A 12,908-nucleotide genomic window follows, 5' to 3' on the forward strand; every position below is an offset into this window, starting at 1 on the left:
CAACACATACAAGGAGTTTTACTTAGTGTACATGGTGCATACATAAACACAGTTAAAGAAAATAAAAAGATATAGGAAATTATTTACATGAAATCTGGATAAACCAAACGTACAGTATACCATTGCAAAGCACTCAGAATGATCAAATAAAATATGTGCATTATTTTAATCGAAAGTGGAAAGCTGTGTAAATACTAAGAGAGGTAAATTGTGTATAAATGTGCAAAATATTCTTGTGAGGATTGTAAATGCAGTCCATTTATCCTTTTAGTGCATGATCTCACCAGCTGTGTCAGTGTCAGCTTGACCACAGACAATAATGCTACCCTGTCAGAGAGAGGCTTGTAACGGAGCTACCAGGCTAGCCATGTGCCTGCGGTGGTTGGGCAGAAGGACTAATGGAGGTTTTTTTTTTTTTTATGCACGTGTCTCAGCTGGCAGGAAACAATTTGCACGTCACGAGTGGGCCCAGAAGGCGGCCTACCTGCTGGGCTGCACCCTGGAGGAGCTCTCCTCTTCCATCTTCAAGCACCAGGCCAAGGGCACGCTGCCCAGAGCCAGCTCCATCCGCCAGGCCTGCGACGAAAATGGCACGGCGGACTCAGGTACTCCACAGACCATGTTTTAACCAACACACTCTTTTCCTCTTCATTCCTCACAGCCAAACCCCCCCCCTATTCTCTCCTTCTCTTTGTCACTCTCACTCCACACACACACGCCTCTGCTCATCACTGCAGGGAAATTGCATGCTCTGGAGAAAGTAAAGCTTATCTTGGTAATGAATACCGCAGCTTTACAATGGCTATTGACAGATAAGTACACACACTGTGTCGGGACAAGCAATTTTGGATTTGCTGTTCGTTCCTCGTCCTTGAAATCATAATTGCCTTGCATTGATTTTGCTCATGTGTAGCTCCTCTGACTTCCTTCAAGACTGCTACACACTTTGAAGGGCAGGAGGTTGCAGTTAAAACTCTGTCAGAGAAGGGATGGGCAAACTTGACAGTGGGTCCTCCTCCCTCAAACATGAACATACAGGCTCATTCCCAAACAAACCTCTATGCCCTAACCCTCCCCTGTTTGCGTTTTTGTGTGGAGGGATTGAAGAGGGGAAGTTGGAGTTATTAAACCGTCCAACAGCGAGTCCTCATCGGCCCTGACTTAACCAACTGCCAGGCGTAACACTATTTGTGTCCTTTATGGAAGTAGAAATAACTCCATGCTAACATTTAGCCTGTTGGCAAACTGTGCACACATGTAGACAACTGGAAGGTTACATTGCAGTTTTATTTATTTCACTTTATGATATGATAACACTTTAGTGGTCAGATCAAGTCGGAAATTTGTCTTGCATCCCAGCAGCTCGATTTGCAACATCAACATGGACAAATATCAAGACACAAGACATGAACAAACATCACAATCACTGAGAGAAACATGCTCAAAGACCCTTTAGCGTGCATTTGATTTGGGATTTCCCTCTGTATTTACTGTTAGGATTTCTTCAGTCATTGAATCGCGAACCCTATATCTCTGATTAGATGCTAGCAGTTCATATCACAGGGTTGACCAACAGTCTTTGAGCAGATTTTTAACAGGTGGAGCAGTTTTGATTTCAAGGCGTTTGTCAAAAACTTGTACCAGGTAGTATTGCCGTACTGAAGAACAGACAAAATCACAGATGTAAGGAACAACAGAAGAATTTCTAGTCGCCCCAAAGGACATTCCATATTCCATATATTCCATATGGTCTTTCCGTGACAGCAGATGGTCAATCACTACATCCAAGTTTTTGTATGACTATACTAAAAAACCTGAACCTTGTAGCTATTTAAACTTAATATGACTGTTTTCATCTAACCTCATACAGTTATGTGAAATGTGTTGACATTATACATTTGATTAAAGTTAAAGTTTTATTTTTCTCAGTGCAGCCGAGAAATGGTAGACATTTTCAGCTGATGGGAAGGTTTTGTAAATGCACATGCAACGCTAAAGAATAAAAAAAACAAGCAGCTCATAAACATTAGATTTTAGAATTTTTTAAAGAGGTTTCCAAAGAAAGAAACGCAGCTCAAGAATTTTGGGGGTTTCATTATAATTACTATTTATTGTTCGAGAGATTCTAAACCATGGTTACAACACGTAACGACAATTCCTTTCTATCAAAGAGAGAGAAGTTACTCCTGAATCTTATTGAAGTATTAACATCCAACACCTTAAAGAAGGGAGCTTCATTCGGCCGTGAGTGCGACAATCGACTGAGTTCGCTCTTCACAAAGTGGGAGTGTGTAGGGATCGGTTTGGAATTGGGCCACAGTCATCGATGTGTGTATGCACACATGAAAATATCCCTGTGGCACCATCAACACACTATTTGGTGTGAAAATTGAATGAATGAGGAGAGCTTAACAGGTGGCCATTGCCGCTGGGCACAGTCATAAGTATGCACGCTTCTGACCAATTCAGAAACACCTAAGTCCCAAATGATCCTGCTTTAGACTATTGGCAGACAGTTTGTGTTCTCCATGCCTGCCCCCGGAAATAATAAGCACAGATAAAAGGCTGTTTAATCTATTTTTAAAAACAAATGGTGTAACCATAGTTCCACGGAAGCTTTGACTGCTCAAAAATCTCTTCTTTGTATTCAACTGGCTTTTATGTTGTTATTGGGGTTTGTGAACTGGTTATTTCTAATGTTTTCTGTGTCTGGCTGCCTCATTGCAGGATCCAAGGCTTCGGGCATGGACTGTTTAGAGGCCATGGCCTCAGGGCTTTATTCTGAGCTCTTCACTATTCTCATTTCTTTAATAAACAGGTAAGTACTTCTGATCAAGCACATGTTTCAAGCTGTGTCAAATTGTTGATGGCATTATTTTTAGCTGCACTTGTTATAATGAACTTGGGTACTTTGTGCATCTTATAAAGAGGATACATTATGGAAAACTCTTGTTGCATTTCCATATCTGGATTGCGTTCCAACCCATAAATTGTAAAAGAAGACGAGCGATTATTTCTTTTGGGGCTGCAAACACAGGATTCTACAAACAATTCCTATTTGGCTTCACTTCATATGTTTTATACCTAGGATCTCCCCCCACAGCTTGAAAAATTACCAAATGTTTTGAGCAAACCAATCTGAAAAGACTGGGTCATTCTGGATAGTGTCTTAAAGAGACAGGCACTAAGTGTTTTAGACTTAAGGTATGCTGTATACAGATTTATGCAGACAGGACAGTATGGAAAAATAATGCACATTTTTAGCATTAGAGCATGGATTATGTTGTAGGAAATGGAAAAAAGTACAAGCATAAACCTAAAAATGTTTATGAAATGTCCCCTTTTAAAAATAGTTTTAATTCTGCTTGACATATTAGATATTTTTCTAAATTGAAGGGATTTTTAGAGAAATGTAGGGATTGTCGAGAAAACGCTGGTTTGAAATGTCTTTCTGATAAGTTTAGGATAAGTGTAAGTATTCATTCATATTACATACAAAGTGTCTATACTGATCTCAATGGTATTCAATAATAATACTACAGCTCTTAATCATAATAATACTGTTCATTATATATATACTTTAGCTTTTAATATCCTTCAGATGTATATACCTTTATTATACTTATATATTACTCTGCACTGCTTCTCTTGCAATTCTGCTTAGATGCTAGGTGCATTTCTCTGTCCCACTACTTGAACTACTCCATCTGCAAGGATTATTAAGTTGAATCTGATCTGATTTACTCTAATGAAATGCTAGTCCATCTCAATGGCTCGTGTTTAGGCTATAACACAGGCCTAAGATTATGTGTAGTGAGGGTTAAAGTTAGAGATGATGTAGGGAGAGCTAAGGTCAAAGCTATGGGTCAATGCAGTGAATACAATCAATAAAATATGGTCTCAAGTATCTCAATGTTTATGTGTGTGTGTTCACCCTGTGTGCTTCAGGGCCTTGAAATCCAACCAGCACTCCCTGTGCTCTTTGCTCATCGTGGACACACCAGGCTTTCAAAACCCCCGGCTTGCTAAGCGCGAATGCGGCGCAACCTTTGAGGACCTGTGCCACAACTACACTCAGGAACGCCTGCATTCCCTCTTCTATCAGCGCACCTTCGTTCAGGAGTTGGACAGATACAAAGAGGTGAGGACAAGGGAAGTGTTGCGTCCAGGTTCAGAGGGGTTGTTTAAAAAAACGTGTTCTGTTACAATGACTAATTACCTGTAAAATATGTAATTTAATCTAAATTTCACAATATAAAATGAATGTAACCTAGTTACTTTCTTTTACTTTGGAATATTTCAACAGGCAAACAAAAACAAGAGAAAAAGAGATATAAATAACACGTTAATTAAATGTATTATTTAAGGCAACAATGTAACCTTAGAAAAGCAGATATTTTATCTCTAAAGTGTTTCCTCTGCCCCTGTTTTTGAAATGAAAAACATTCAAAGGGCCTTATTATGCTCCATTTCAGTTTTCATAAATGTATTCTGTGCCTCTACTCTTAAAAAGTGCTTATTTATCTCATACTGCCTGTGCTGCAGCACCTCTTTGTCCCACCCCTTAGCCTATCATGATATCATGATCAATGTTTTGGAGCGCTAGCCAATAGAAGCAAGAGCGTTACATACTGATATCACTATGTTACAGAAGAAAATAAATGATTCCAATGGATGTGTTTCCGGCGGGGGGGAAAAGCATAAGAGGCTCCCTTTAAGTATATTCATTCAGTAGTCTAGAGAGCGACAATGAAAGTGCACAATGCATGACCATGCACAATTGACCAAACACTGAAACTCTAATTCAGTACACTAACCTATTTTACTACCAATAGTATCTTTGACAAAGCATTTATCTGTAAATAATGTGTCAAATTCGATCTAAACTCCTTGGATAATGACACTCTATTAACAGCTGGATGGCACTGCTTGCACTGAACAGTAATGTTGTTTCCCTTTTTTTCCATAAAACTCAAAATGAGTTATGATTAACTAGAGGATTAACTCTTGTTTCAACTGAGACTCGCATCACTTGGTGTATTAGACTCGGAAAGTGTTGTAACGTATGATTCGTAATATATGGATCTTTATTTTAATATGTTCAATATGTATTGTAACCTTATAATCCACATTTTTGTTGTTGTTACTGTGAGGGAATACCTTGTTTTTGTGTGATAATCACGGTATCCTGTTACTTGTATCGCGTTACTCCTTAAGCTTGTGCACCGTGCACACATACATTCTCTTTCTTCTTGCTACCTCTCTCCCTTTGTCTCTCAGATATATCAACTCCAATAGCGCATGTGCTCATTCATCAGATACACTATCCCTCCCACCTGTCTCTAGCTGTGACAAGGCAAAGTAGATTGTGTGTTAGACCTCCTCATTAGTGATGCCAGTCTTCACCTCTTCTCAAAGATCAAAGTAAAGTCACCCACGACTGCCTTGAGGAGAAACGCCCAGCTGCACAGCGGCGGTGCGGCTCCCGAAAGAAGGAACTATTCTTCTTCTGTCCTCCTTTGAGTTTGTCTAGCAGTGCAAGCCCCTACAACTGGGCACAGGCAGAAGAAATGTAGATATTTAGTGATGGATATAAGAGAGTTCTCTCATCACTTGCAATAATGTATCCACCCATTACTGCAGTCCAAACTTTAATATTTAAAAAAGATATCCTTTTTCAGAATCATCAAAATCAGAATACTTTATTTATCCCGCGAAGAAATTGGATTTTGTGAAATCTTCTCAATCATAGAATAAATGAAATGAAGTTGAAATGAACTAAAATCAAATGCCAAAATATTTATATAAATAATATAATGTGCAATGAAAAGATTAAATAAGGTTACAAAAAAAGGACCGTAATTTCCGGACTATAAGCCGCTACTTTTTGCACAAGCTTTGAACCCTGCGGCTTGTAGTCCTGTGCGGCTTTTCTATGGATTTTTCATGATTTTTGTGATATCGTAAGAGGTTTTGTTTTGGTTTGTTCCGCTGTTGTATGGCACTACTTTGTCTGGCGGAAGGGCATGTGATCAGACACACAGTCACGGGGGAAAAGAGTGGTATGTTGGTCACATGTCCGTCCGCCAGGCAAAGTAGTGCCGTACGAATTAGCGCGAAAAAGAGACTAGATTAGCAAGAGCAAGACGAGTATTACAGGAGGAAAGGAAGCTTTCTTCCACAAACCCTCATTATGGCAAACAAAAGAAATGCATATGATGCAGCTTTTAAATTAAAGGCAGTCGATTTGGCTCTCAACGAGGGAAATAGAGCTGCTGCACTTACCCTTGGTATAAACGAATCAATGGTGGGACGTTGGAGACGCCAGCGTGAAGAACTGGCTCAGTCCAAAAAGACGAAAAAAGCTTTCAGAGGTAATAAAAGCAGATGGCCCAAACTTGAAGACTTTATTGAACACTGGGTGAACACACAGAGAGCAAACGGGCGAGGTGTTTCAACTGTGCAGATCCGACTGAAAGCCAAAACAGTCGCCACCGAAATGAAGATAGAAAATGTCAGAGGTGGACCATCCTGGTGTCACAGATTTATGAAACGAAAAGGACTGTCCATCAGGGCGCGGACGACTGTGTGTCAGCAACTCCCTCCCGACTACGCGGAAAAAATAACAAACTTCCGCAAATTCACACTAAGAAAGATATATGCATATTCTCTTACATATGGTAATTAAACATTAAAACACCTGCGGCTTTTAGTCCGGTGCGGCTAATGTATGAACAAAACAGGATTTCCCCCTAATTTTAGCTTGTGCGGCTAATATTCAGGTGCGCCTTGTAGTCCGGAAAATACGGTATATAAACATTAGAAATGTCAAGTAAAAAGATAAACAATATTGAAGAATAAACATATTTATATAAACATAAGAAGTTGAATTAAAAATGTGCAGTGACAAGTAACAAATAAAATAGAACAAAAATATTTATACAGAAATAAAACTTGAATCCAAAATGTGTAGTAAAAAGATTCAAATAAAACATTACAGAAATATTTTCCATAATAATGTGCATATTGACCTGTTTGTTTTCAAAACTCAGTTGAAGCTAAGCAGAAATACTTCTTTTAATTCTTTGAACATGGATCCCAGGATTTCCCACCCACATTCCTTCCTACATGTGCCCGGGAGAAAGGGAAGTGGAGTGAAATGAAGTATAAATGCATACACCTGTGGAGTGTAATTCTCTGTTGCCGGTGCATCTTGAAAATACAAAAAGCTGTGAAACTGGTATTAAGAAATGGGTCAAACGTGTTTATCTCAGCGCACAGTATCAATAATGGCAGGTTAAACTGTGATACACATAAAAGGAACATGCTTTTTAAGTCCAAATTCAATTGAGAGCTTCAACTGTGTGGAGAGATTTTTGTATATCTTCTCCACAGCAGAAAACAAAAGTCATTGGGGCTACTTCACACACACTGTCAACTGGAACACTGGCATCTGTCACGGCCACACTATTAGCAGCGCCAGCATTTCCCCACATTCCCAATGCAGCTAGCACTTCGTCACTGTGAGCCGCATTTCGCCTGTCCTGCTTGGGTGAAGGGCATTCACTCTATTTGTTTCCACTTTAATCCCATAAAGGGTTGTTATGTGCAACCGTAATGAAATATTTAAGAGTTTCCATTTACCTATAGGAAAAACAGTCTGGGTAAATGTCAAATGTTGTTGTTGTTATAATAGATTCGTTGTGGCTTTTAGCTTTTCTTCTTTCTTTCTTCTTATCTAGTATGCCATTGTTTTTTTTTTTTTCTATTCTGGAGAATGTCCAGGGCCGGGGGCTATGTTTCAAATAACAATTTTGTTTTATTATCAATGTATCTTATAATACATTTTTGGGGGAATCATTTTGTCTATAAAACGTCGGAACATAAAATCTCCTATTTTACAGATAGGAAACTGTTAGTTTTGTTGCATTTTGCTTGAAGTTAATATAATAAATTGATTAATCGCTGAAGAAGAACCGAGGATATTATGAGTTGAAATTTATATGAGCCCGGGTGACAAAATACACACAATAGCTACAGTTCTGAAAACCTCAGTGAACATTAATTGCAAAAGATAGATGTTATTATTTCCCTAAAGGTTATTATTTCAGAAAAATATTCTGCTTCAATCCCTATTTGTTGGCATTAAGGCTTTCAAAAAACAATATTTCACTGACAATTATATAACTATTTCAAAAAGGGACCTTGTTTTTAGGGAGATGATGTCATGAAATATGATATTAAACGCTTCATTTGAACACCTCAATAGAAGCTTCTAATGTAAAGAGAAATAATCAAAGCCCTTATTCCTAGTTCATTTAAAACTACTTTCACATCACCATTGATTTTTTTAGTGGCAGCAAGTATGACCAAAACTAAGATCTGCCGTCAAGCTGTGGTTTCAATGTTTCCTGGGTTTCTGAAAAGGTTCCTCTGCCTGAAAGTGAACGGCAAGCTCCTCACACTTCCCTTAAAACTGCACCCACAGAAGAACAGTTTCATTCTTCTTAACCTCCATTACTATTTCAAGAATATCAGCCCCCTCTTGATTAAACATATTCATCTATGTCCATGAAATGACATAAACCCAGGGCTCCCTTCTTCTCAGCATGCTGAAATATATGCCAAAAACTAAACTACTTTTTATTCATAGGATTCCAAAAAAAAGTAGACCAGTTACTTTAAGATGCACTCTCCAAAAGAAAACCCACACTATTCAAATGTCTTGTTTCTGTTATTTAGTATCATGACAAGTAGGCCTGCACAATTGTTATTGAAATTGCAATACAGACCGGTGCAACTTCCAAATTGCATTAAGTGCAATATTTGGGAAAAATATGTAACAGCATTGTTCTGAATTTATTTCTGTGCTGAAAAGAAGTCCCAGCATACAAATAGTATTCTACAAACTTAATAAAAATCCTTCTTTGGTACAGATTTTCCCTCCAAAACAACCACACCATGATAATTTGGTTATATTTTTCAATGATAATGTGAATAATGTTCCGAAAATGTTTCCTGTAATATCAATAAGAGCAATATCGGTCCAAAATAATCGTAATTAGTTACATTTTTCCAACTCTGGAATCCCTACTTTATTCGTATGATTCCAAAAAAGAATGATTTACTCTCTTTTATATACAGGAGATGCTCCAAAAAACAGCCTTCACACTATTTAAATCCCTTTTTTCTCATCCTCTTATATTGTTTTAATTTTATTTTATTCAGCAACACATTGCATTGTTAGAAATGTAACAGTTGTGTTACATAACAGAGCATTACAAGTTATTAAACTGTGTGTCAATGTGCCTGTCTTCCTCCAGGAGAACATAGAGCTGGCTTTAGATGATACAGAGCCCAGCACCTCCCTGTCCATAGCAGTGGTGGACCAAGCCTCAAGTCAAGCACTGGTAAGTTCAATGTTTTCATGTCTGTTATCTTTATTTCTCGTGAAAATGCCTGGATATTTTTCATGCATTGTTCTGGTGTTTCCTCAGAATGCTTCTCAGAATTCAATGAATTGTGTTCACACCGTTTAAAAATACAAGGACACAATCGTAGGACATGATAAAGATAAACTTTTTTAAGTTTGAGAGCAGGGGCCCAGACATGAAACAGAAAGTATTAACAGAATATTACTATCACATCTAGAATTGTAGGGTTTATATTTTATACATAATCACTACGAGCTAACAAAACACCTAACAACAACCAAATACCCTAAAATGTAACCCTAACTACTGTACATGGTCTCAAAACATCTATTTCATCAGTCTAAACATTGATCTAAAATAGGTAAGTATATAATATAACAAACACATATCAGGGTTTTGTCTAAACCGGGTAACACGTGCGCTGCGACCTCTTATATTTGGGCATGCAAACTCATACCAAAATGCCAATTTCCCCTGTAAAATGTTTAAGTGATGCAATATAAAACGCTATAATTGCTCCAAAAATATGAAAATCGTGTCTAATTGACCATCAGACAGCATAGACAGCTTTGTTTTTATGGAGCTCCGACGTCACTATGTTGTTTACTTCCGCAGAAGATAATGGCACACATTAAATCTAAAAATAAACCTTTTTAACCAAGTGTAGTAAAGCTTTGAAATATCTGCTCAACTAATACAAATAATAATAATAAACTTTATTTGTATAGCACCTTTCATGCACAAAGCAGCCCAAAGTGCTTTACAGAACAGGAAATAAACAACAACAATATTAAAATAAATAGAGAACAATGTAAAACATCAACAGTGATCCTAATGAAATTCCCTTGGGGTGAAGCTGACAAGAAATTAAAAATAGGTTAAAATAAAACAATTTAATAAAACAAATTAAAATGTAAAATAAAATCAAAACAGACATTTTTTTAAATTTACTTTTAAACATTTCAAGGGAGTTTGCAGTTTTAAGATCCAAATGCGAAATTAAGCTTTTTTAAAGACATACACACATTTTTAAAGTGTTATCAATCTCAGTCCGGCATCTGCAAAGCACACTAAAGCTGGTAAGAATAAATTCAAGTTGTTTAGCCCTTTATAAGATGCTTTTTTCTCGTCTTATACTGTATGTATGCACGTGGAAATAAGTTGGGATAATGTCACACGTTCTGTCGTTAAGCATATTGACTGCATTATACATTAAACAGGCATCTTCACATAGAAAACTCTGCGTACACTTTGTTTTTATTCAACAATAAATATCATCATTTAGCTTCAGAAGTTTTCTTAAGTGAGTTTTAAATATTGAAAGGTGTTTGGCTGCGGCTCAAAAGAGAGGGCAGGAGAAGGAAAAAGAAAGGTTAGAGAATTGACTTGGAGGGAGGAAAATCGATGATTGGCCTCTGCAGCCTGTGATCTGCACCATGGAAACAGAAAATGGCAGAGTTTCTAGAGTCATAGATCACTTTGTTATAATTCCAATGTGTTCAGTTTGACTGCTTTACTTTTAAGGGGGTCCGTACACTGATGGGAGAAGCACTGAACTGTACATCACTCCAAAAACCAAAAGGGGAAAGAAAAACGCTGATTCTTCAAAGGCATTTCTAAAGTAAACTAAAGAAATCTGCTGGGTAGAATGAAAAGATTCATTATTTTCACTGACAGATATGTTTTTCCTCCCCTTGTAGCTGAGATGTCCTTTATCGCTCTAATGCTCAATTCATTGCGAGCCTCACAGTTGTCATATGTCCCCTCCAAACTGATACTCTGTGTTGTATTTGAAGTCAGCGTAGTGTGCACTGCTGATAAGGATGTCTCCAGTGTAACTTGCGGATAGCTGCCTAAAACTGTTTTTGGTTTTTGAGCCTTATTCCCAAGCTTCGAGTGTGGATATCGTTCCCTCTGGAGCTCATTGTCATCTGAAAAACAATTGTGGCTTAGTTTATGTCTTTGGGCAAATAGTGCCTCATTTAAAAGGCCCTTAGTGCTCATGTTCAAGTTTAATACTTGTATTTTGTGCCTCTACTTTGACATGTTTACATTCTTTAAAGTTTCCCTATTGTTCAAAATGTGCTTGTTATCTATTTAATGCCTATAAACAGCCCCGGAAAAAAATAAGAAACCACTGCAATATTATCAGTTTCTCTGGTTCTGCTATTTATGTCTTTGAGTTATTTTTTATTATTATTGTATTCTATAAACTACTGACAACATTTCTCTGTGTTGGAATTCAAGACACACTGGAATGGCTGCCATACATGAAGAGATTGAGTTTCAAGAAAACTTTGGAGTGCTCTCTTAATCTTTCCCGGGGCTGTATGTATTATTTGTGTGTAAAAAGACTCAGAAAGTGTCAGCAAAAAAGGTTCTCTCTCTTAGCCTCCTGACCCAAGTATGTGAAAGTCGCTCCAAAAATGAATGAGTTAGGGTTTCAGGTTCATACGTAACGTAGAAGTTCATCTTTGACGTCACTTGTGGGTTGTACGGCATTAGCAACAAACCAACCATGGTAAGCCCCCGTCCACCCTCTTATCTGAATCCCCTCCCGCTGCACATCTGTCTGTCTGTTTATTTCTGGCCACCGGTTTGAGCAGGATGTCTAAGAAGACTAGTCGGAAACGTCCAGCTGCATGCACAAAGTTCAATTTAGGGTTGGATTGAGGATCATAAATGATCCCTTGCACCACTGAGTTTCTGCTGGTTGACATGTGTGAAACGAGAGTGTGAGACACACAAAGGGGCGTGGCCAGCAGCAGCTCATTTGGATTTTAAGCTACAGACACAGAAAAGGACTGAAACAGAAGGGCATATGGCATGCTACAATGCATGATCTGTTTGGTATTTTTTTGGCAATAAACTTCAGAGACATGTAATAAATTGTTGAAATACAGTAAAATACGTGACCTTTAATGTTCAAAAAGCTCTTTATTTATCTCATACTGCCTGTGCTGCAGCAGCTCTGTTCACCCTCGGTCTGAAACCAGAGCCCAGTCTGCTCTGATTGTTTAGCTGGCCAGCACTGTTGTGATTGGTCAACTGTTTAGAGATGTCCCACTCCGTAGCCTATCCCGTACAATGTGTTGGAGCACAAGCGAATAGGAGGGCAAGTTTTACATAGTGACGTCAATATGTTACTGAAGTAAATAAAGGAAATAACCCCAAAAAGCATAATAGGTCTTTAAACGTAGTACTCTTGTGAGATTTTCAGAGCAAATAAACAAAACAAAGCACAGTTCTTACTAATTTGAAGTGTGCAAAAGTAAAGCTTTACTGCCAAATAAGGTCACATTTATTTATTAGACAAAAAAAAACAAAAAACCTTGTACTTTCCCATAATCATTAAGAGTGGCTTTTATTTTCCTCTGTGTTCACGCTAATTGTAATACTAATTGTATTACTTTTTAATCCCCTTTCCCCCCTGCTATTTTCCGTATTCATGAGCTCTTTTTTGTTGTCATTTCA

General features: G+C 37.9%; 1 protein-coding gene across 1 annotated transcript in view; it reads left to right on the forward strand.

Moving 5' to 3' along the window:
- Positions 1–12,908, forward strand: part of LOC134872617 (unconventional myosin-XVIIIa-like) — a 93,206-nt gene that overhangs the window by 29,661 nt on the left and 50,637 nt on the right. Inside the window, exons 15-18 of the mRNA XM_063895995.1 lie at positions 435–605; positions 2,728–2,818; positions 3,949–4,141; positions 9,324–9,410. Of these exons, the coding sequence (XP_063752065.1) occupies positions 435–605; positions 2,728–2,818; positions 3,949–4,141; positions 9,324–9,410 (542 nt within the window). The remainder of the gene's footprint in view (positions 1–434; positions 606–2,727; positions 2,819–3,948; positions 4,142–9,323; positions 9,411–12,908) is intronic.

Source organism: Eleginops maclovinus, chromosome 11 (assembly GCF_036324505.1).
Source record: "Eleginops maclovinus isolate JMC-PN-2008 ecotype Puerto Natales chromosome 11, JC_Emac_rtc_rv5, whole genome shotgun sequence".
Lineage (NCBI taxonomy): Eukaryota > Metazoa > Chordata > Actinopteri > Perciformes > Eleginopidae > Eleginops > Eleginops maclovinus.